Source organism: Lissotriton vulgaris, chromosome 2_1 (genome assembly GCF_964263255.1).
Source record: "Lissotriton vulgaris chromosome 2_1, aLisVul1.2, whole genome shotgun sequence".
Taxonomy (NCBI): Eukaryota; Metazoa; Chordata; class Amphibia; order Caudata; family Salamandridae; genus Lissotriton; species Lissotriton vulgaris.
Window position 1 is genome coordinate 1,003,792,490 of NC_141687.1, and position 25,724 is coordinate 1,003,818,213.

Genomic DNA, 25,724 nt, shown 5'->3' on the forward strand with positions numbered 1-25,724 from the left:
CCCTCAACTTCTGGCGAATCGCCACAGATGCTGCTTCTCCCTTTACATTGGCTAATAATATAGCCGTGACCTGCTTGAAGTCTTTCAGTAATTTCATACCTAGATTTAAAGCTGGTTCTGGACCGAATTCATTTTGAATCTGTTTTAGCACGTCTGGTATTACCGCCATAGACGGAACACCGTGTGTTTTTGTGTAAATGGAAGCAAAGACTGTACCCCAAGTGTCACAGTCCTCCACGTGTGGTGCGATTCCCATAGGAAGGCAGATGGTCAAGATTCTGTGTTTCTCAATAGGGGTAGTATCAGGAAATACTGCCTCTATTTGAGTGATTTTCTGGGCTAACCAGAAAGGAATTTGTTCCCGTTTTACGGGTGTTTTACCAAGACATGACTGTATGTTCTGTGGTGTAATTTTATTTGTGTTCCCCTGATGAGGGGTCAGCTGTGGTGTATTAACAGCTGGCTGGACTGTTGCAGTCCGTATTACATATTGGACTAATTGCCTATGTATTTTTATTAATGTGTTTAGCTGTGCTAGCAGCTCTTCTCTAGACATTCTTATAATGTCAGGATGTGGTGTGTAGCTGGCTAGAACCGGCCACGTGGCTCCTGGTCTACCTAGTGGACCGAGCCTGGTTATGTGATCATTGTGTTTTAGGGCGCCATTAAACCAGAGCAGGTGCTCTTGAAATTTAAGTGGAATTTCAACCTCCTCGAAAGGAGCGTACTCTTCCGGAGGTTCCTCTATTTTGTAATAGTGAAACTCTTGTGTTATAGCGTTTACCGCTGGAAAGTTTATCCATGAATAGAATACCTCTGTCTGCCGATACTCGTGAGCCTCTATCACGAAAATTACTGTACCACCTTGAGGTGGCAGTCCGTTTTCTATAAGTTTTAAAGTTATAGATCTTCTTAACTGGACCGGGATGATAATAGCACCCGGGTCTGTGTATTCGGGACCTCGCTGAGTCGCATCTACTGCGGCCCCAGTGGTGCCGTTGTTTTCTACTGACATTGTATAAATGCAGTTTTTGCAGAGTAGGTCTCCAAGGAGACAAAGATTAGATGCACAATATTTTGGAACACTGTATCCTTCAACGTTGAATAAACCAGAGCTTTACATAGGAATCTCTTCCTACTAAGGTCGGGCGGATTTTAACCTTTCACCCACTCCAGACGTCTATTGGAGTATTTACGGGAGAAAGGGGTCTGTGAAATATGCACGACTGAGTTACTCTATAAGTCTTGCGTTAGTTTATCGCCTTACCAAACGTTGGGCGCCATGTAGTGTAGTTCCTAGTTTCCCACTAGGCCCTGCGCATTGGAATAACATAAACAGTAGTATCGACGTGGAACTGCTTATATTCCAGGCCTCCACTGACTATGCTAAACTTAATTGGGTTGTGTTACCAACTAGCTCAGAGGTCACTGGAAACTTTCTTCTCTGCATAGGAAGTGATCAGCTTCCTTGGCACAGACAAGAAGGGATTCAGCTTTCCAACAACCGTGCAACATGACAACTTTGCTCCTCAGATCAAGAGTCGATCTCTAGGGTCGTGTGAAACAATAGACACAGATTTCACTCAGTCAGTCTAGTGCAGTTTACTTTCACAGTATGTAGAGAATAGAGAGACGGGCGTTTATCAATAAAGGGTTAACATTTATTGAACAGTCTTTCTTCTCATACAAGAGAAATGTATTGCCACAATTGCAATAACTGTTATTATGAAAAGTACGTACAGTAAGATAAGAATAGCGAAATAGAACTGTAAAAGCATTGATATGGTTTCTTAGCCATACAATGGTTTAAAAGTAATAAAACATATATACAGTCATATATACATTAGGCTAACATACTCAACTGGTGCTTCTAACTACGCCTACCCCAGTGTGCCTGACCTAAGCCTAACACGTGAGAAGGGGGAGTAAGTAAGTAGCTTAAGTTAAGTTGGTTTTGCCAAGGTTTGTTTCAAGAATTCTCGTCTAAGGGTTTAGTCAACACCATACCTCTGAATAGAATGATGGAGGATTGGTATCTCCTTCAGGGGTCTCTCTCGATATCCCAGTCACCCGCGAGGGTAAACCGGAAGCGCCGGGACTGGATTTCTCTGCACGAGAAAGGCAGCGGCTTCTTCAGCGCGTCTGGAGGAAGGAGGGGTGACAGCGTCCGCGGGCAGCTGGGCTGGATGTCTTCGCAGAGGACGGCTGCACGGCTCCTCAAGCGTACTGCACCATAGGTCGCGCTGTAGCGGCGATAATGGTAATCAGTAGCTTCACCACCACAGGATAGCAGGCTGCAGCGACAGGCAACGCTCAACAGCAGTTAGCTTCGCTCTCACAGCTCACAGCTTCGTATTGCTTAAGGCAACGTTGGTAATATTTATACCTGACAGGTGCCGGGTTTGACGCACATAAGACGTCAATTAAAGATGTCACTAGGAAGTGGCAGCTATCAGTTGCTCATTAGAGTTCCATTACTAATCAAAACATAGCAAGCGGGGATTTCCAGGTTTGCTAAGTTTTTATCTTGTTGAAGAACTCGGAGTGTTATCTAGGAATATCAGATAGTGACTGCTGCTCTGTCATTGCACTAATTGGTCGCAAAGGAAGTAGCAGAGAGTCATGCTGGAATGTGGCTCTGTGGCTCTGCTCGTGTGAGGCCAGAGATGACTTTACAGAAAATCGCACTTGAACGGTTATGCCAATATAGGGAATAAATGGATTTATAGCCGAATAGGGGCATAAGGTCACAGTATCGATCAGGAACCTAGATAAGCACATGACAACTCAAAGAGAGATATCTTCTGGTATCCCTAATTCCAGCCCACTATCTCTCTGCAGAGTTAACTTGTAATTGAGGGTCCCAACTTTAGATCAGGAATGTGGTTAACCAAGTCCATGTTTTTGATAGTTTGCAAACAGGTCTGATATGTCCTAGGTCTTCTCCTCTCTCGGTGAAAAGCAGGCTTCTTATGAGATATGTCTACAAGGAACCTTTATCGTATTTACCACTATACCTAAGTTGTGATTTAAACGCTTTGATAGTGATTTCAGTTCTGATGCTTTGCTATTGTAACAAACCTTGTAAACTTTCCAGTGAACAGTTGCACTGCGTATTTCTGTATAATTTAATGAAATCCACGTGTTTTTGATGTTTGTTACTTCTTTCCCCTTAGCAAACTGTCCGAATAGTAATAAACTACAAGAAAACACAGAAAACGGTTCTGAGAGCAAGTCCGAATGTATCGCTTCAAGAATTAATTCGTACGATATCCAGTAAATGCGAGCTGGATCCTTTGCACACCGTTTTGCTGAAGGACCGCCAGTCTCAAGAGCCACTTGAACTGACCAAGTCCCTCAATGACCTTGGATTAAGGGAACTGTATGCAGCCGATAGGAGAAGAGGTATTTTTGTCTTATTATTATAGCCATTTAATCAGGATAAATGAATTCTAGACTCCCTCGCAAATTATTTCACATGGTGCAATTTAGTATGTATTGCGAGATGTTTGCTCTGTTGAGTTAAACAGATATAACCTTTCAATGAGGTTATCAGGTGACCATTAAATTTGATACCTTAGTTCACTTGGTTTCGGAGAGATTTACATATTGCACTGCTTTTCTTATCAGATGTCACAAAGTTGCATGGTTTTAAATTGTACTACATTTGTGTGAAAAAAGTGACTTTTGTGACAATTTTTCTCAAAAAATAGTGTTGCAGAGAATTTGCTTTTTACACATTTCCCATTTAGGAGAGTGACAATTATCTCCCAATTTAACTAAAAATGTTTGTGCACCCACTGTATAAAGACTCCAAATAACCAGGTTCATTAGGTTATTAAATAAATGCTGAAAACTAGAGCAGCATAATTCCCTGGCAAGTGCCACACATCAGACTTTAGAGTAACAAATTTTGTGCCAATTCCCCGTATCACCGCAAGGATATGAGTTTGCCACGCAAACAGCTGAATATATATTGTGTTTGTGTTCCTGCCCAGTGGCTATGCTCACAACGATTTTTTTCCCTCTGTCAGATTGAAGGCAGTGACAAAAACAAATTGGGCCTGGCTTACTGAGCCAAATCATGTCACAGGATCAGAGCTCCCCCTAATTGGATGGTTCGGTTTAACTTGCTGTGTCCTGCTCTTCGTGGTCACTCCCACCGTTGCCATAGATTGGATGTGCTGCGTGTGTTCAAGTGCAGCCCTTCCAAGAACCACGCATCAGGGGTTATACTAAGGCATTTTAGTGTTGGTGACTGTCATTTTATTGCTGGTGTCTGCATCACTGCACTAAAATGCATTAGTCGCCCATATTAGGGCCCTCTCGACCATACTGAGGCACTCTACGAGGAGCTACAGCTCCAAGCGCTCTACGCTATGGAAAGCATGCTGTGACTGTCTCAGATAATTAAGTAAATACATCAGTGATGAACTGAGACGCCTGCCTTCCAAATCAATAACCGCCACCACGTCCTCTAATATGTTTTCAGTAGGTCTTCAACAAAAACCCAGTGTGCAGACAGGGTGCTAGGTGGATCTGGGGGTGGAGCCTTGCCTGTTGTTTTTCAGCAAGGCTGCCACTTCTGCAACCAATGGCATGCAGGGTGATTGGCCCCTAAGCTGCAAAGATGACACGTAGGCGCCCTCTTCTCACTCGCCTTAGTAGCTTTATTCACACTTACTGACTCGGGCTCACTGGCATTGGACACGACAATGAGGAAGGAGGATGTTTATTGTAATTTCCAAAATACTGTGTGACCCTCAGCCTCCCATGTTTTCTTTTTTTTATTGTCCTCATACCGCCTCCAATCAATAAGCACCAACCAGAATTCTAGTGCCCCTTGTGTTGAAAATCGTTCTCTCTTCTTCAAGCAAATTTACTGGGCTACCTCAGGTACAACTCGGTTCCATAGCCCAACTGCTTTGAGAAGATGTAATCATCTTACAGACTGGCTTACAAAATCTTAAACAAGTCCCAGAACTCACCACCATCATTCATGTTATTCCTCCACCAATGAATCTTCTTTAAGAAGACCACTGATCTATGCAGGCATGCCAAGAAAGTGAGGAGGTTTGAGTCCATAACTTCATATTTCCCTTCTCGCAATCAAAATTAAGTAAAACATCAGATTTCTGTTCTTTACGTGTAGAGCAGGACCCCCCCCCCCACCCCCCCCCCCCCCCATGTCCTGCTGCCTTATCCCAAACATGATTAAAGCGGTGCTTACCTCCATAGCGATACCCAGTGAGTGAGAGATGGTCTTAGCCGCGGCAGTCCAGAACCCTTCCGAATTTGGACAGGTGTTAAACATATGCATATCTTCGGACTCATTTCTAACACATCGCTTACATTTGGAATCGCCACTTCCCCTTATTTTCGTCAACTATTCTATGATCCAATAGACTCTATTGAGGGTAAAGAAAAGATTTTTCCTTAGGGTAGCAGTTTTAACTACTGAGTAAGTAGATAGATACTTGCCATAACTCTTAAAACTCCGCGTCCGGCAAGTATCCATCCCATGCAGATAATGGTGCTCTCATCTTCTCATCCGCTGCTGTAAGTAGATGATGGTACCACCGTGCCACTTCCTTCTTCTTAACCTGACTGTCTTGGAGGTCTATTTCCATTTGGCTACGTTCAGCTCCTGTCCAACCCTGACTCTTAAACCATGCGTTCACTTGGTAGATTTTAAACCTGGAGATTCTCCCCTCAGTGTTGTTACTCCAATATTCCTAAGTTAGCTTCTGCCCATTTTCCACCAACTCCCCCCATCTTTTAATGCCACTTTGCTTTAGAGGATCAGTAGGAAAGTCAAGCAGGCACTGCGGAGTACCTGGGGAGTGCCATATGGGAGACAGCCTACTGTAATAGGCATTTCTCAGTAATGATTTAACCTCAAACCAGGTACTTGCTGCTGCCTGGAAACATTTCAATCTGACCTTCTTAAAACGTTTTGGTGCCCCAAATTTATAGGAGAATCCTTCCTCAGGCAAGCCGGAGAGCATTGCTCTACACATTGCCCCAATCTGGGTCTCATTTGGACAATGCAGTAACATTCTATTTCTCTTAAGCTGAAAAGCCCAGCAGTAAAGTTGTAGATCTGGGAGCCCTAACCCTCCTACTCCGATCGTCTTCCTCAACCTCTTCCAAGAGAGACGTTTTCCTTTGGTGGCCCACCCAAAAGATGTTTTTTTCCCATGCATGTTTTCGATATACTTTTTATCAAAAATTAGTGGAATGTTATCAAAGTAAGGTGACTTTGGGCAAGAGAGTCATTTTTACTAAGTTTATCTGCCCATAAATAGACAGTGGGAGATTCTGCCATCTTTTTAACAACTGTACTGTCTCATGACCCAATTTTTCAAAATTGTTTGCAGCAATTTTTCCTGTATCATGGGCTATTTTTATCCCCAAGTATCTAATTTCTGTGACGCTCGCTATTTCCCTACCATGCTGGTTCCAGGTCATTATTTCAGTTTTTTCTTCATTAATCTTATATCCTGCGAACCTGCCAAAGATCCTTGCCTCTGCCATAAGCTGGGGCAAAGCTCAATGTACATCTGAGGTGAAAACCATTAAATCATCAGCGTATAATGCGACTTTCCTAGTATATTCCCCTACCTCAAATGGTTTTATCTGTTCATTCAATCTTAAACTTTGGGTCGAAATGCTCGATTTAAAAGTCAAAAAGATTAGGCGAGAGAAGGCATCTTTACCTTGTCTTCCTTTCAATTCTTACTGGTGATGATAAACTGACATTCACTAAGATTCGAGCAATTGGGGTGCTATAGATCTTGTCTAATGTATCTATCAGGGTTTTACCCATGCCAAAGTGATTTAGAACAGCTGTGAGATATCTCCAATTAACACGGTCAAATGCCTTAACGGCATCTACGGTTACGACGGCGAGTGGGGCACCCATAGTTGCGGCTAAGTCTCCTGAGCCTATCAATGCATGATTAAGTTCTCTCAAATTTCTCCCTGGCAGAAAACCTTTTTGGTCCTCATGTATCAGGTGTCCCACTACTTTAATCAAACGTGCTGCTAAAATACTTGTAAAAACTGTGTCAGCACGATTAAGTAATTAGATCGGGCGGAAGGATTGACACTGTAAAAGATTATTGCTGGACTTCGGGATCAGCGATATTACAGCTTTATTCCACCATTCCGGGATTGGCATACCCTCTATCAATATAGAGTTAAACAACTTAACTCAAATTGGAATAATCCCATCAGCAATTATAGTGGAAAACTCACTAGAATCGCATAAGGCCCCTAAGGCCATTCCTTTTTTTTCTTGCTAATTGAATTTCACCACCAGTTATTTCTTGACATAGGTAGTGTTGTTGGTCTTCGGACAATTTGGGAAGATGTTTTTCTTGAAGCCAAGATTCTGTTTCTTCCTTTTTTATTATAATATTTTTTATGTATAGTTCCTGAAAGAATGAGTTGAAAGTCTCTCTTATATTACTACTCTCTTCTGTTATGGTACCTGTATCCTTAGCAGTAATATCCCTAATATAGTTTTGCTTCCTTTCCAACCTTGATTTACACGCCAACAACTTTCCATAACACTCCCCATATACTATATCTCTATCTGTACTGACTTCTCACTGTTGCAATACATTCTCTTTTACCTTTACCCTAAATTTTGATTGCAACTCCTCAAGTACTACTAAATTTTCCTTCCTTTTTCACTTTTAGCATTTCTTCTATTTTCACCATCCCTTCCTCCCGTCGGGAGAATTCAGCTTGCTCTTCTCTCATCCAATTTACTGATAGACATTTTAAGCCCTCCCCCCCACCTTGACCAGGCTTTATACACATCCTATACTATGTGTACAGGGGCAGATGTCTTATTGCAGGAGAAAAACTCCTCTGTAACCATGCAACAACTTGGTCACTATCCCCTCCTGGAGCAAATTCCTTCTATGTCTTGTTCACCTCCTTGCCCCATATATGTTCTTCAAATCAACTTTTAGAAGCACTGATGCGTGTTCTGAAAGATGGATGGAGAGATGCTCTATCCCTACGACTTTCTCTGCTTCTTTTCTATCCATGAAAACGTAGGCTAGTCTGGAATAATGACTATTCTTTTTGCTGTGAAAAGTGTAGTCTCTACAATCCCCTTTTATTTGGGTTAAACATCACATAAATAATTTTCCTGCATATCCAGCAAAAAGCCCCTTATCTAATAAGACGTTAAAATCCCCACCTAAAATGATGGGGACGTTGAAGTCAACCAAGCTGCGACAAGAGTTGCGCCAGATGGGAGACATCATCAATGTTGAGGCCATAGTAACATTGATGTACTCTAATTTCAGCAATGATCCCACGCCCTCCCTCATCCACTCTGGACCGAACCAACTCTACTTCATATTTTGCTTTAAAAGCTAGAGCTATAACTTTAGTGCAGTGCAATTGGTCAGTAACTACTTCATTCTTCACCCATTTTTGTTTTAAAAAAAGATCCCTACATTCCTGTTTACTAAAATGAGTGTGCTGTAGCATACTTATTTGTGATTTGTGCTCTTTTAAATACTGCAATATAGTTTGCTGCCTTTTGTTAACCCTTAGCCCATTTCAGTTCCAACAAAGTATTGCAAGAACCTGTGTCCTACTTAAGTTTCCTTCCCTCTCTGACTCTTCTTTTGCCATATAATCGGTGCTCCCACTTGGTGCTTTCCTTTTGTGTTTATTTGTCTGACTTGAGATCTCTAAACTTTTTATTTTTTCCCCATGCTCCCCATCATGTGCGCTCTTTCCCCTGGGAACCACCCAACTCTGTAACTAGGCCTATCCATAGCCTATTCGAGCTCATCCCCTAGTGAGTGTCAATAACCCCGTCCTCCTCGTTCATCTAATTTTCCCCAATCTCCCCCTTCCTTGCTTGTACTATGAAATTATCCCCATCTCCAATTTTTCTAGTTTTCCAGACAGAACCTTCTCTCTTTGTTTCAAGTGTACTACCTCTTGGATGTTTTTTTGAACCGCTGTCTGTAGTTCTTGCATCCCGCATTACAAATCCTGCGAGCGGTGTGCCTGGCTCTCAATCTTCGCTTCCAGGCTGGAGCAGGTCACCTGTATCTCTTTTTGGTTTGCCTCCAAAATCGAAAAACGCTCTTTGATTTCCTGTTTTAATTGACGAAACATTTCTTGAACTGTGTCGAACCCTTTTGTATCGCCACACCCAGTACCTGAACCTCCAGTTTACTAAAGTCCCACCTGGGTCGTTACTCTGTTAAGTCATGGTTTCTCCAGCGCCTAATTTTGGCTCTTCTATTTTCAGGCAGAAAAACGAAATTTGCGCAGGAACAGCAGAATGGATTAAGGTGTTGCCTTTTCCCCCAGATTCAAGCCTTTTGTTTCACTCATTGTTCCTACCCTACTCAATTGGCTCTTCGAGTCCTCCTGGGTGCCATCACTTCCTTCCTCACGTTCCTCTGAGTCTCCCCTTAAGTCTGATCTAACTTTAAAGTAGGATTTTAATGAGGGGGTAATTTTGTGGAGTTTAGTGGCGGACGAGCCCTGTTTCTCCTTTGGGGGGGGCTATATCTTCTTTGGTTAATGATTTCCTGCCACTGGGGTCTTTGCTTTGGCTGAGGAGTTACTGCCTTGAGATATTGTCTGCTTACTTGGCAGCTTACCTGGTAGTAAAGAACTCCTTCTTTCACTCTGTGGGTTATCTTCATCTACTGCTCACAAGGAGTTAAGGGACTTTAATGTATACCTAGTGGCGCCCCCCTGTTTTTTCCACTGCCCTGACTCATTTCTTCCGACCCAATTGTCTGTGGCCCCCACCTTTATTCTGATGAGGCAGCTGAATATCTAACTTGGAGCTATTTCCCCAAATAGACTTACCCTCAGTCCCATTGCAGTCAGTATCCATCAGGGCATGACTCTGATTGTGGCTTCTTCCATTACTAGCCCTTAAGGTTACAGTGGGCTCCTTTCCTTTCTTCCTGTAGTGCAGATCCCCCTTCCACACTCCTGACGTGTTCTAGCTCTGCCGACGCTGATTGCATTGCAGTCTTGCTGCGGGTGAACGTCCTGGGCAGCGTGGAGCTCCCGTAGTGGGCCCTCTGCTGTAGAGAAATGCGGCGTTCCCTGGACCACCATCCACTAACTGACCCCAGAGACTCACTGTGGCTTCAAGAATCAGGGGGACATCCTCATCGGCCATAGCCGTTGAAGGTAAGCATGGGCGCAGTTTCAACACTCCCTCTGGCGGCTCCCGACCGGTTACCTCAGCTGATCTCTCCGTGCCGTCCGGCCTCCCATGTTGAGGCACTGATAATCGCAATCTGTCCGGTAGGATTACCAAACCTGCTGCATGGAAGTTAAATTCACTTACCCAACTCTCCCATGTTGGAGGGAGCACACTTCTCAGGCCCCCGCCGGATCAAGGAAACATCACCTGCCCACTTGTGAGGGGGACAGGGCATACTTTTCTGGTCCTGCCGGGGTCAGCCAAGCGCACAATGAAAAGACTTCCCTCTGACAGCAGTCTGACTCCTCTGCCTCCGCTCAGAGACCCTATGCCTGAAGCAGCTGAGCAGCAGCATTGTCTGAGGTCAGTAAGCTGTAAAGAAGACATATGCATGATTTGCGGCAACTTAGGACAGTCCTGATCTCCAAGATAGTGAGAGACAGCCTCTGATAGTGCCCCTGCCTACCACACACTGCCTTAAGCTACTCATGGGGTGTAATTTTTATCAGAAGGTGGCTTTAAGTGTCACATGGTACGAGAGGGGGAATACACTGTTTGTGTTGGTTCCTGCTGGGGCTTCTCAGCACAGTTTGATCAGTTCATGCAGAGGGAGGATGAGGCACGTGGTTCTGCTTAGGTCCACCCATGGGAGATGAATCCTGTTTGTGTGGGGGAGGGGTGGATGGACGTTATGGAACATGAGGCTCATTTGCAGGCAGTATGGCATCTCACTTCCTGTTTGGTACAGTGAGTTCCCACAGTGCCCTTCCATTTCTGGTGCTTTGCAGCAGTTTACAATCTTCTTAGAGGTTCTCGTTACTCGAATGGGTGTAATTTCTGATATTTATATGTTTCTCTCGTCTTCATTTCTTGATTTTGCTCGCATGAAAGTGTCACTCATAGTTGTTGAATGTCACCCATAATTACACTGAAATTATGAAAATGTCATACATATGCAATAAGAAACCTTGGCACCTAAGCAAATGTATCTTTTATTTAGAAGCCCTGAGCACCAAGAAAACACTGGTGACAGAGAGAAATGGCGGAACAACAAAGATCGATCCTGCTGCTGAGAGTCATTAAGTAGACCTGCTAACCTGAACAAAAATGTCACAACGTGAGAAGGGACTGGCCTTGAAGGGCACTTATGTCCTCACCTCGCCCCTAAGCCCCCTCCTCCTTTAAAAAACAAAACACTGAGGCTGGTGCCGGTATCCTGGGGTGTTTTCTCACCCCTTACTGGACATTGGCAGTTAAAAGCCTCAAAAAACGTGCTCGAAATCCACTATTTACAGTGGTTTTCAACCCGTTTTCTCTGCCACCGTGTAATACCTGCTCCTCACCAGGTGATCATGTGATGGAAGCCAAGATCCCGTGTCATATAGTGGCACCGTGTTAGTTGGCAAGTCTGCTTTAAGTCAGACTTGGCATGCATCCCTGAAGTAAGAACGCAAAACAAGAGTCTTTGACAAAAGTTTATGTAGGTTTAAGATGAGAGTCTGAACCGTAGAGCCACCCGCAGTTGTCCCATGCGAAACACGGGCGTCCCCTGGTGCCATGAAAATTGCACTTAACTTTTTAATTGCCCCTAACTTTTTAATTGCCCCTGAGGGCGCCTTTTTGTGTCCCAGTGCTATGTGATCCCTTTCTCTCCCAGGCCGTACTGCGACAAGTATGCCCTGCAGGAAAGTTTATCTTTTCTCTGCCCGACGTCAAGTTCTGTCTGACCTTGAGCTTTCCTTGCTGCTTGTTTTAGCACGCTGCTGGGAATGCACAGTGTGCACCACTTCTTGCGTTTCTCCATTTAGTTTAGAACCCCCCTCCTCTTTCTGTCCTGCTCTGTGCCGTGCCTCGCCTGGGGAGATCTTTCTTTGGTCGAGTCCCAGCTTCTAAAACGCTGCTTTCATTAAGGTGTGAGCCTCTGCCTATTGTCCTTGGATACAAACTTGTAAAAATGTAGTCACGGGGACTGTAGCCTAACTGTGTCCCCCAGGAGTGCCATAGGGTCACATGAGTCACCAGGAGTGTAGTCGTGCAAGAAACAAAGAAATGTGGATAAAGAGTGAAGAAAGGGATGCGAGGGGAAATGAAAGATGCACATAAGGGAGAGAGAGGGGCCTGAAAGGAGCAAGAGAGACTGGAGGGACAAGCAAGAGAGGGGGGATGAGCGAGGTTTAAAAAGAGAGGGCGACACACCAGGAGTACAACAGTGTACGATGGAAGTTGAAAGAAACAAATTGAGGAGAGTGATGGTAAAGGTATGGGATGGCCATAAGGATAATGGAGAAGGCAAAGGCAAGAGAAAGAATACAGTACGAAACGGGCATAAAGAAGAAAATTGTGAGCAGGAAGGAGATGAGAGCTAGAGAAGTAGAGTTGAGTGAGGGAGAGAACGAGGGAAAAAGGAGAACAGATGATGGAGAATTGAAAACACCAGAGGAAAACTGGAGGAAAAGGAAAGGCAGTGTGTGAAAAAGTGGAATAATTATATATATATATATATATATATATATATATATATATATATATATATATATATAGAATATATATATATATATATATATATATATATATATATATATATATATATATATATATATATATATATATATATGAAAAAAATGGAGGAAAACGGATAGGAACTGTAAAAACAAAATGAGGGGGGTGAGAAATCAAAAAGGCAAGAAAGGAGACGAAGTGAATGATAAAAGCAACCTATGAAAAGGGAAGAGGCCTAACATTTTTACCTGTAACAAAATCGTGTCTCTGAGATATCATTTTAGTTTACTTGTGGCCCAGCACTTTAGGAACTTAATTTACGATAACATTCCAATATGAAGAGTAGTCAGCAGTCCACCACTGGATTTCATTTCCACATACATTATTTTGACAGAGGAAATAATGTTGATGTGCCAGTGCCAAGATCGGCTTCAGGGCTCTTACCCTGGGTGTAGCTGTCAATGGCACAACAGGTGCATTCACACTGAGTACTAGGAGACAGAGGAACTGTGATGGTTGTGGAATGTTATTACCCAAGGGAGCCTATTGTCCTTGCCTGCACTAGGAACCGTGGGTCCTTGCCACAGCGTTATATTTTTTTTGTCTGCTCTGGACAGACTAGATACAGCAGGAAAAAATCCCAGTTTATTCACATTAATATTGGTTCTACCTGTGGCCATAAGTTCTCAATTGTTGCACCATGTAGGTCTGATATACCATTGGACTGATTGCATGTGTCCAACTATCCCAGTCTAAGAATACTCCAAGTGAGCTGCCACCAAGGGATATGTGCTCCATCTGAGTTCTATTAATTTCATACCCTTTATCACCTCTTAAGGCTCCTTTTAGACAGTACATTTCAGAAAAAAAGGGTAGTTTCTGAAATTAATCCCTACTGCCTTGATCCATTCATGATAAAATGTTACTCCTAGTGTCACACAAAGAACTGAAATGTTACACATAAGCACACTGCAACCAAAAAAATGTCACAAATAAGGACACTGGAAGCATGACAGCTTCGTACTCTTGGTGACAGTCATGTGGTGAGCACACGTTTTTGAAAGCAGAAAGCAAAATTTGTTGTACTGCATGTGCAAATGCTTTCTTCAGAGACCAAACATCTAACCTTTATCACAGGGTGATCATTTATTTATTCTGTTTTATATAGCGCGTACCTTACCTGAGGTTGTAGGAGTGCTTTACATTAGGTAAGTATGGCATAGTATCATATGCAAAACAATATATAGTGCAACAAAATGTAAGAGGGTAAGTCATATGTTGGTACTCCTTTGCGAGGCAGAATACTGTTCCAGTGAATGTGATGGATCAATGCTTCTGTAGGACTATTGGGTTATTGTTGGCATTCTCAATTCCAAGTCCTGATTGAACTCCTTAAAGTATGGGTTTGCCTATATTGAGGGGGGGGGGGGGGGGGGGATCAAATTACAACTTTTTAAGGCATTACATGACAAATATTAGTTTGTCATTTTTCGTTGCTTCAAACCTAAAGGTTAAAGGAGCAAGGATTCATCAGGTAAGATTTGTGCCATGAAGGAAGGAATTTTTGCACCAGATATCGTGGGATGCTCCGTTGCATAACTTATTGTGTTATACATGCTCCTAGGTTAATTTGGGGAGGCCATTTCAGAGGTCTCCGTGCTTGTGTGATTTGATAAAAATGTTTCCCTTCTGTGAATGTTTTGCTGTTTCAAGTGGAGTTGCTTTCAGGGTAGGTAAGTGGAGGTTAGGGATACATGTGATGGGAATTTGATAGTACCATAGGTTCCACTATTGTTTTGTATTCCAATTCAAGTGAAAAAGGACTGGACCCCTTGTAAACTTGGAAGCTGGTACTGGGCAGACTGAATGAGTTCCTTTGAGCATGAAGATTTAGGTTTTTCTCAGATGTGAAGCTAGAAGATTTCATACATTCGATGTTAAAAGAATCAAGCCACAATTTCACTGGGATTGAGCTTTGCAGAGATAAGAATAGAATACATTTCATTTTTGTGGGTTTAGCTTTAGGTGGCAGAATTATATTCATAATTCCATGTCGTGTACTGTATGATCTTGCTGAAATAGGTTTTCAGGGGAGGTAAGGTTTTTCATTTTACTTTTTAAGGTAGTGCCTGGATAGAGAGAATATATGGTTTGATTGTTTCAGACGCATTGTGAGAGTTTCAACATGCAGATTAAATAGAGCTGGAGTAGGAATTGAATCTTGATTAATGCTTCACCATGGGAATGTGCTATTCTAGAGTTTTGTTCTTAGTTTTATGTGCTGGGAATAGTTCCAAAGTAGGCAGTAAGCCACTTAAGGACAGTTCCCTTTAGACCCATTATTTTTCAAAGGGTGATCAGCAATTTCTAAAGGTTGACTTTTTTTGGATACCAATGAGGGGACATAAACCACCATTTTCTTTTTTTTTATTTCAGTAACATTTTTATTGAAAATTATATTTACATGGTGCGTAACATATACATTGGAGGTAATTCACAAAGAGAAAAAGAAGAAGAAAACGCCCTGAGGGGGGGGGGGGCAGGGTTGTTGACATTCTATGACTTAGTTGAGGCTCCTGTGGCTGCGTTGATTGTAGCCGTTGCTTCGGCGGTTTGTGTGAGGACAGGTAGTTGTCCAGTGATCGCCACATTTCGCACTTCTTGAGGGGTGTCTGTGTGTGTTTGGCCGTTATGCTGTCTGCCCCCCTTAGGAATGTAACCCAGTTGAACCATGCCTTGAATGTGACTTTCTCCGTGTCCTTCCAGTTGTTCAGTACCGTCTTAACTGCTGCCATCAGCAGCAGGTCTATCAGGTCCCTGTCCTCTTTGGTTTTGTTGAGGGAGCCATGAAGCCTATGGCCAGACTGTGGAACTCAAGTTGAAGTGAGGCGCCTGTAATGTCATTTATCAGTGTGCCTATCGTGTTCCAATGCTTCTTGACCTTGGTGCAGTGGAACAGAAGGTGTGCTAGATCTCCTGTTTGTTTGTTACAGTTCCAGCAGGAGTCACTTTCTCTGACTCCTATGGATGCTAGGCGGGGTTTCCAGTATGCTTTGTGTATCAGCCAGAATTTAGTTTGGTCTAGGGTGGTTGTTACTTTCTTCCTCGATGTGGATGTCCAGAGGTCGGTCCTCTCTTCCTCGCTGAGCCCTCTACCTATGAGTGTTTCCCAGTATGTTGTGACCTTGTTGTTAAGTTTGGTGGACTTTGGACTTAGGGCTTTGTACAAGTGTGCTACCTGGTGCCCCAGTTTGTTTAGGTTGGTAGCGTATTGCACGATTGAAGGTGTGTGTTTGGTAAGGCCTGCCTTGCTGATCGCCACCTTGATCTTCAGGAAGTTGTATAGTTCGATGTTGTCCAGTTTGTGTTCATCTTTTAGTGTGTCAAACGTGGTGAGGGCCGTGTTGGTGTAGTTGGTTTACTGTGGAGATGCCGTGTTTGTACCAAGAGTGTATGTCTAGTATTCTGTCTCTGCATTTGATTCTGGGGTTGTGCCATATGTCCTTGTTTCGCTATACATGCGGTTTGGAATATCTTAAAGTTTGTTATATTGAGGCCTCCCAGGCCTTTGGCTAGTCTGAGCTTTTGTAGGCTAAGTCTTGGTTTCTTGCCCTTCCACAGGAAGGTGTTGAGCAGTTTGTCTAGTTTTTATGGAAGTCCGCTGTGTTGATCATCTGTATGTAGTATTAGCTGTGTTGTTGCTGCAGACCCTCCCGCACCTAAACTAAGGATTGTTGGGGGGGTTGACCTCGCCAAGCAGCAAGATGGTCACTCTGTGAGCGAACTCTGCTGGCCGAGCTACAAATCCGGCATCATCTGATCCTACGGGACGCCCTTGTTGGCACTATCACCAGAAGGCACTTCACAGAAGTCCACGCATCCGAGCCCGCAGTGACCCGAGACTGGATGCACCATTCCGCCCGGCCCTGGGAGCGCAGAGAGACGAGCTGCGTCTGCGGCCTACATGCAGACACTGGGTCGGCTGACCCTCGAGGAGCAGACCTGTGCACAACGCGATTTCAAACTCCTGCCACTATTGACAGCGTGGACCCATTGAGCCGCCGGAGACCTCTCCTGGCTGGTCCGGTGAGGAGGACCGCAAATGTGGGGAGCTGGGTGGGGTGGTTGCCGTGTGTAGTCAGAGCAGACTCAGACGGGAGAGGAAGACACGCCCGCCCCTGCGTTCGATCGCTGCCTGGCCCAGGATACTGTGCCTCCTCCCGGCCCTCTCCGCTCGGTCCTATGCAACTTGTTTAGCTGTCGGTCTCTGCAGCGCGAAACTCCAGCACACTCACGGAGGTTAGAGGCCCGCGGTGGTTACCCGGGATGCATGGGTTGTGGGTCCTCGCCCTGTAGTGACTGCTTGAAGACCGACCGGTCTGTGGATGAGGCGGGTGCCGGTGGTCCCTGGTGCAGGCCTGGGCTCTGTGCACTACCCATTGCGGGGCTGGCCTGTGTGTGCCCCCCACCTGTTATCTGCCATCTGGCTCACAGTGAGTGTGCAGCACGCAACTGCTGCTGGAGTCGGCTGGGCCCTGCGCAGGGGAGCAGCCTGCTCGCTGCCTTCCTATTCAATCCAAATAACAGAATAACATGTCCACCACTCAAATTAATTTCATACTTTCCGAGACTAATTCACCACTAATCCCTTTTGGGTTCCAGAGTAGAATGCTGCTCACCGAAAAAGCGATTTGACGCCTCGTCAAGGGTTAGTAAGGGATATATAAATGCAATTACAATTATCAATAGAAGTCAAGGCTAGACAGTGCAACCCTATAGGCCTCAGCACCTGACTTGCTATCCCTATCTTGTATGTATATGTTCTGGGGCTACCCAGAAAAGCGTGTGCACACTGAAAAGGACGAAACACATCAGCTATGTTTTGATCAGCTTGATCATGTTTTAAAACTTCATTGAAATGAAAGAAGCATCTGGAAGGATACTTGTGGACATGGATTCTATAAAATTCGTTGTCTAAGTCTATCTGTGGTGCACCTGTGCTGTTTGTTTAAATTACAATTATCAAGTCTTCCTGAATATATTCACAGTATTTTATCTGAATTGAATTCTATATCCTCTCTGTTTAGGTGTTTGATCAAGTATTCTAGTGGGATCAAAAGATTTTTCATTGACTGTGAGGTTTCAGTAACTCAAGTCTCAAACAAAGCTCCATTTAGAGATTTTTCTCTAAACAATGAGGGCCATTGATTAGACTAGATTTGGCAGGGTGAGTTTACGGAAAGAAACTTTTTCTGTCACAGAGCAAGTAACTGTTTATGTTCTTCTGTTCAGCTCTCATCATTAATTTCAGATATGTTTTTTCTGAAGAGTAAGATAATTAGTATTTAGCTAGATTGGGACTACCTTAGGCAGTGACTTTGTAGAGGTTCTGAAATACAACCTGACCAAACTGGAATTCATCCATGAAATCACAGTGCCCTGATCACACTATACACCTAGCTTACCTGACAAATTGCTTTGAAGAATATCACTCTACACTTTTCAGTATACAGTGGATTTTTTTTTGTTTGTTTATTATGAACTATATATTGACATAGTTATTCTGCTTTGCAGTATGGTGGATGTCATCTGGTTGTTCCCTGCAGTACTTCTGAAAATCCTTCCGATGTTTACACCAGAAGGATTTTCTTTTTCAGAAATAAAGTTGGAACTTGAATAAAAAACTTCCCTCGCGTCCTAAGGTTTATTTGTGTTTGTTTGCTGTGGTGCTGAGCCCACAGTTGTCACAGTAATCAAAGTGAAAGCAGACATTAAACATGGTCTATTTTCACTTTGATCGTTGCTCAGGGGAGTATAACTCTGTCCACCAAGCACTAATCTGTGTGGGAGAGGTAGTACGGGAAAGGGGACATTATCTCCTTTTCAGCTGTACCTTTCCGTTACAATTTCCCAAGTAGATCCCTGCATGGGGATCATCCGGCGACTCCAATCCATGGTTGAACGGTGACAATATGAAGTTAACGTTGTCTGTGCATTCTCCCTTGGACCTTTCCCATTGCAAGTGGTAGGCTGAGCTACATAAGTAGGATACCCTTTTTATCGCGAGAAGAGTGGGAACACAGAGACAGGAATTTTGTGGATTTCAGTAGATTCTGGAACTTTTCCTCACCGAAATGTGAGGAAAGTGTTTGATTTTAGCTTCAGTTTGAGATTTGCAGGGCATTCTGGGTAAGGAAAAGTACTAGGATCCACTAATGTCGCAACACTCTGGACAGTCCTGGGTTTCTAGTTTGGAGAAATTACTAGTTTTGGTAGGTTTTCCTAACCTGAACATGAGCTCAAATTTCTCAGTTACCCGCATCGTCAAATTGGGTGATATTGCATGCAAAAAAATCTGTGTTGCATGATGGAGCCTTTTTTGTTGCAGGCCACAGGTCGCACACGCAAGTAGGATATTGCTTTAAGAAGTGTGGGAACACAAAACAGTTTGGACATTTGTTGATTTCCAAATATAAGCCAGTGTGCAAGAAAGAACACAGTTTGCAAAGTGCCCTTTGAATCACATTCTAGTATGGGTAAACCCAAATTCAGAGTTGTAAAAATAACAACTGTTTATAAACTCAGTATCTTGGACATATTTATAAAGGCATAGACTTCCTTCATTCATATTTTCCATGGATTCAATTTTACTGTATGACGTCTGCATGGTTGGTACTCAATGAAACATAATTGTAAGCTGCAGTTCAGTTATTTGCTCTGTGTTTGTCTTATTTTTGGACATCTATCAGACACTATATATCTGTTACCTGAAAGGTCTGACATATGTAATGGTATATTGCTTTTCCAAAGTGGCCATTGGGCCAAAAATTACAGTTAAAACCGATGTCTGCTATTTCTATTTTTCACCATTTTGTAGGTATTACTTTTGAGTTAAATGCTTTGTTTGGGAAAACATGAGAAAGCTACACAAATGATTCTGTGCTGAATTTAGAATTGTATGTAGCGTCCCGGGTTCACTCATAAGTTTCATACATGTTTGCATCACAAACTACAGTCACGTTCAAACCACAAACAAATAGGAAACCTGGATTTTCTGCGCTTGCTTACTTGTTGTTGATGAGCGTGAGCAAGGAAAAAATTGGAGCGGAGTTTTTCGGAACTCCGCGAGCTTCACGTAACGTGGAGTACGGAAAACTGCAAAGTCCGCGAGCGGAGTTCACCACCCTGGTTTAGTTATTATGATGCTTCCCTACGGAAAGACTCCACAGCCCCTTGGTCACTTTTAGAGTCCCTGACATATGGGGAAAAAAGGCCTCACAGTGGGCCTGGATACTTTTTGTCAAAATAAATAATGAAGGGTTAAACGCAAAGTTTTCCAAACATAAAAAAGGGCTTAGCACTGAGGTGGGAAAAGCCTTAGCTACTAAGGCATCAACAGACATACATTGAGAATGTCCTCTGTGGATGGTCGCGCATTATGGTGCTGTGACTCTTCTACATCTCTAGTGGACCTTTCCCATGGGTAGCAATTTGCTAATCGTCCTTGGAAGGTTTCACTTCCATCTACCAACTCTAGAGCTCCGCTTTGACTCCTTTCATTGTGTACATTTTGGCCAGCATAGGTAGAACTTTCTCACATCCCTACACTCAGTTAATGTCACTCTCAGTAAACCGACAGATCTTTTTTTCGATGCGTTCCAAGCAGTGAAGGCTGCTCATATTGGAACATAATGACCACTAACAAATGTACCTCCCACAAATCGAATCTACAGAATGTGATCTTTGGTTGCTGGAACCTATGTGTGTACCAAACGTTATTGCTACTATGTAATCTGATCCCTCAAGTTGGGGTTGAAAGTGAGCCAGGTGTATATGTAAAAAAGTAACTTTTAAGAAACTAGTGTATTTGATCCACCAGTCACCTTTCCAATTTACCTCACTCATTTTACGCCCCCTCTCAAGCATGTTATCCTCTCTCAGCATGAGTCCCCTGTTTTATTGATATTGGTGCACCAAGGTTGAGTCTGTGCAAGAGAGCTTTGCACACAGATGTATTTTGCCCGAGTGACGCTTAAGCTTTCACCACAGCAAGAAAGGCGTAAATATAGTAACAGCTGAGGCACATAAATGATGATTATATGTAATTTAGTTGCCATACTCTGACTGGAAATTGGGTAGTTGTAGGTGAAAGGGGTAACAGTGTGTTACCCATACGTATGCCTTAATCAGCGCAGGTGAGACAGGGGCTGCTGTTAAGAAAGCAAAGAGCAATTTGAGACAGGCAGTTGTGGATAAAAACAGCACACTCACAACCACGATACTCCAGTTTGTGATATTTGGGAGAGCTGCAAAGCAAGTGTGTTTGGTGTGCCCTGAAAGCAGGCACCCACCTTGTTTTCCACCATACCCCAGCAAGCTTCCGCTGCACAACTTCCTCAGAGTATGCTTTCTCTGCATTACCGTGGCTACTAACAACCCCCCATTATCTACTCCGCATAAGCAGCTGTCCAAATTTGGATCCTGAAATATCTGTTTATTGTGCAGCAGAAAGTTTAGGAAAGTGATGCGAATGCGCAGTTTCCGGGTAGTAAAGAACGGATTTGGGTTGGGGGGGGAGGGTGGGGGGGGGGATTCTGGGCGGAGATGAAGGGGAACGTTTGTGCGGGACAGTTCTGCCACACAAGATTTGAAATAGCATTTTCTAAACCAGCTCATACTTCGTCATTTAATGGTTTTCATAAACATACCCTTAATAGGTCTCTGTACTATATAGTCACATTAGCAAAGTAAACAGAAATGTCTTATCCTTTTGACAATCCTTTTCTTTTAAAGGACATTTCTAAGCGAGTGAACATTGCATGTCGAATAGCTACCTAAAGCACACAGAAATATACATTACTACTTCTGCAAGTGCTCCACGATGCTCATGCTGTGTCTCGGTAGAACCGGCGCCCTGCATGTCCAGAACAGCTCAGAGAGAAAGGAATTCATTCATGTGCGTTGTCACTTCAACATATCTTAGTGTTGTATATGGTGACAGGTAAAATACCCTGGGTGGAATGAGTTACTGCTTTACATGGCCATGCCTGATGTTTGGATGGGCTGTTTTTGGCCATGGTTGCAATACCCTAAACTAAAAAAATACCGGGGTTTGCATCTCATTGTTTTGCCATTTAGTTATCCCCTACTTTCATAATTTCAGTGAATAATGCAGAATGCTGTGTCATTCGATTTATGTAGGAGTGACGAGTATAATGTTGTACCTATGCGATATAGATGGCACCCAGTTTTAAGGCCGAATAGGGTGCCTTCAAGACTCTGGGCTAGATTTCCAAAGTTTCCAGAAGTTCTGGCAGGGCAAGCAAATTATGACTATCTCATGTTCCTAAAATTTCCATCTGCACTTAATATTTATGCATTCCTGAATTATCACAATGCTAACAATCCTTTTTTTGGTTTGTTTTCTCTTAGAAGGATTACTACACTTTTACCTATTTCTTTGAACCTGCAAAGTCATCATTCACATACTGACTAGAATAAGCATGAATGGGGTTGGGATATTAAAATTAATCTTTCTGTCTGATTCCTTGTTCACATTTTATTGGTTCACGTAACCCTGTTTTTCTCCCAACCCACAATAGGCCACATTTACAGGTAAGTGGAGGGTTTTGCCAGTACATATTAAACATTTGACAACATTGCTACAGGGTGCTACTATATGAGCATTCACAAAATATCAGGGGCGGCCAGCATAACTCGAGGGTGAGGGGTGGATGCGGGGGCAGCTGGTGGGAGGGGTCACAGGGGTGTCACGCGGGGGGAGACAATGCAGGGTTTACAAATAAAAATAAAAAAAACAAATCTTACCTCGAGGCCTGGTCCAGCGTTTTCTGTGCTTCTGCTCTCCTGAGTCCGCTTCCAGGAACAGGAAGCGGGCAGCTAGGCTCCCTCCCATAAGCCATTCACAACTCTGCAATGCAGCGTTTTGATTGGTCTGAGCGCGATGACACAGCACTAAGCTAGGGGCTGTAGAGGTGGGCATGTTCTCCATGCAGGCTGTAATGCAGCCTGCATAGAGAACAGGGACGTGTGCATCACTGCTTTGGGCTGCCTGAGAGGGCCAAACAGTAATTGCGCACTTGAGTGGAAACCACTCTGCCCCTGCCCTGCCCTGTGAGCAGAGCAGCCCGCCCCTGCCCCGCCTGAAAAGGAAACATAACATGATAAAAACTGAAAGTTTTTATCATATGTTATGTTTCCTCTTCTCGCACTGCTTGAAAGCAGTGGAGCGATGCTCGTCCGCAATAGCGGAGAAGCCGCCACTGCAAAATATATCCTTTATTTCGCCTCTGACACACCCGTTGATTCATGGTAAAAACACCCAAAGCTTCTCACATTGTACTCATGCATAAGTTACCCAATATATTTGTGAGCTGTACACAATTATAAGACGAGGGATTTGGGAGGGGCGGCCGACCGGAGGGAGTCCTGTTCCTTCCAAGGCGTTTTGGGGGCCCAGCGGCAGGAGGGGGGGGGGGGAGAGTAGCCAGCACCGTAAGTGGGCTGGTTTTGGGCTGGGTAGTTTTTCCTTGGGCTGGGAGTTGGACTTTATTTGGGCTATGGGGGATAAAACCGGCCATTTTAGGTCACTGTCCACCATTTCAGTGGCAGTGACACAGCAGCCGGCTTGGGAACGGTGGGGGCGTTTCACATTTTTCCCACCCGCCCTTTATGGGTGGCAAGAAGGGGATCTATTGAGGTTATGGTATAGGGGGTTGGTTGTGAGGGCAGGTGGACGGTTTTTTGGGAGCTGATGCATCGGGGGGGGGTTCTGTATGGGGTTTTGTCGCTGGAGCAGGTGCTGGTGTGTTGTTCAGTCGCCAATGGGCGGTTTTCCCTTAGGGCTGGGAGAATTTAGGAGGTCTGTTTTCTGAAGGGAGGGGGGATAAGTGCAACAGGTTATTTAGTTAGGTAGGGAGGCAAGTTTACTTTGGCAAATTGTTCATGTTTTGGTGTTTGGGGGAACAATGTTTAGGGGTTCCTGTTAGGAAGTTGTTATTTAGCGAGGCATAGTTTTGTACGGCACAGGCCAAGGTATAATTTTGTGAGGTGCACCTGCTTCCAATAAAGCGGCCTTTGTCACACCTTAATCGGAGTCCGTGTCGGTGCTGTCCCCCTCCCTGGTGGGCCCCAAGCTGATTTTGAGTTGTTCTCTGCACAATTTAGATGTTGTGATCTCTTGCAATTCATGCATGCCTAAATTAAACTTCAGATTTTTTGAGGGTCATACTTTTCTCAACCTCGTCCATTGAAAGGAGATCCCAGAGGGTGCCACTTCCCTCCTTTAGTGATGCTCTTGGTTTATTTTCTTTCATTCTGAAAAGGCTCTGTTCACGAATAGGGTTTCTACCTCTTGGTAATTTTACTTTCATTTTGTGAACCACTCCAACCTGGCTGCTTCCTTGTCTTGGTAATCTTCTCGCCTTTCCCAGCGGATGGTGCCATCCCGGCACTTAGGCGCCCTGCGGCTGCGATGATATATTTCGGCAGGACACCTTACATTTTATATTGTTATGTAAATATTTCAGTGTGCCCCGAAAATGGTTTATCCTCCCATTATTGAAATCCCTGTATTTTACGCAAACTCGCCAGGCGCTTCTGTTTTTGCAGCTGCTCCTAATGAACATGTTTTATTTACGGTCTCCTGTGTCTTATGAGCTGCGTTGAGATCGAGGCATTCCAGACCTAACGCATTCATTTTGTTGCCGCAAATGGGGTTTCTTAATTTTCTCTGATACTGTTTCTCCCAACTTTTCTGTTTTTTGTGTTAACAACTAAATAGAAAACAGACACAGACATGCAACTAAATAGAAAACAGAGACAGGCATGCAACTAAATAGAAAACGGAGACAGACATGCAACTAAGGGCTAGATGTAGGTAATTGTAATTTACCGATTCGAAAATACCGAATTTTACCGATTCGGTATTTTCTAATCGGTAAATGCATTGTAGATAAAAAGTCGGTAAAAAATACCTAATCGTTAAGATTCGGTGTTTACTGAATCGGTATTTTCCGATTCGGTAATTGCCATTCATTCCTATGGGCCTGGAGGCCCATAGGAATGAATGTCAATTACCGAATCGGTAAATACAGATTCGGTAAAATTGGGATAGAGTCGAGGGTGGCAGGGTGTCACTTTGACACCCTGTTGCACCCCTGAATAGTGCTGGTGTGCACATGTGGCACACCAGCATGTATGTCTGTCACGTGGCACAGGTGTAAATGCACAGATTTGCATTTACTCAGGTATTCGTTATTTACCACCAACTAATAGTTGGTGGTAAATAACGAATCCTTAAAGCACAAAAGCACTCTTTAAAGGGCTTCCTACATCTCAATAATCGGTAAATATACCACCTACATCTGAAAAGGCTATTACCGGACCAGTAATAGCCTTCCTACATCTGGCCCTAAATAGAAAACAACATGCAACTAAAAAGAAAACGTAGACAGACATGCAACTAAATAGAAAAATGCTATGTTATGGTGAAGAGTTTAGATATTGAGCTACAGGTTCAAGTACTGTTGAAATTAGGAGCTTTTTATAGTAAAAGAAAGGAAAATGGTTGACTGTAGACTCTTAAGAAAATAATCTGTTTTTGTCAGGGCATGCATCAAGTTACAGTATCATTGCAGTGCATTCTATTTAGCTGATGCCTTATGGTGTGTTACCTGTACAAACCATTCAGAACATTATATCACATTATCTACATTGCATTTAAGTAAGTTGAGAGTCTTTTTATGCACATTTACATCAGAAGTCATTGCATCCTCAAGAGTCATCACGCTGTGGGTAAGTAAGTATACATATTTGTTAACCATCATTATAATGATGCATTGGGAATTGGCCTAGCCCTGTGCCCAACCAACCATGGGTGACCAACCCACTGCGGGCAGCCAAACAATAGGCAGGAGTTTCATACAATGTTACAATGTATGATCTGCATGTCTCTGGAGACTCTTTTATTTCTTCACCCATTTTGAGCGCT

At 43.6% G+C, this 25,724-nt stretch overlaps 1 protein-coding gene across 6 annotated transcripts in view; it reads left to right on the forward strand.

The window, feature by feature from the left end:
• COBLL1 (cordon-bleu WH2 repeat protein like 1) overlaps positions 1-25,724 on the forward strand; it is an 806,310-nt gene that overhangs the window by 590,125 nt on the left and 190,461 nt on the right. For all 6 annotated transcript variants that reach the window (XM_086956594.1, XM_086956595.1, XM_086956596.1 and 3 more), the window contains one exon: positions 3,177-3,405. In XM_086956594.1, the coding sequence (XP_086812720.1) occupies positions 3,177-3,405 (229 nt within the window). The remainder of the gene's footprint in view (positions 1-3,176; positions 3,406-25,724) is intronic.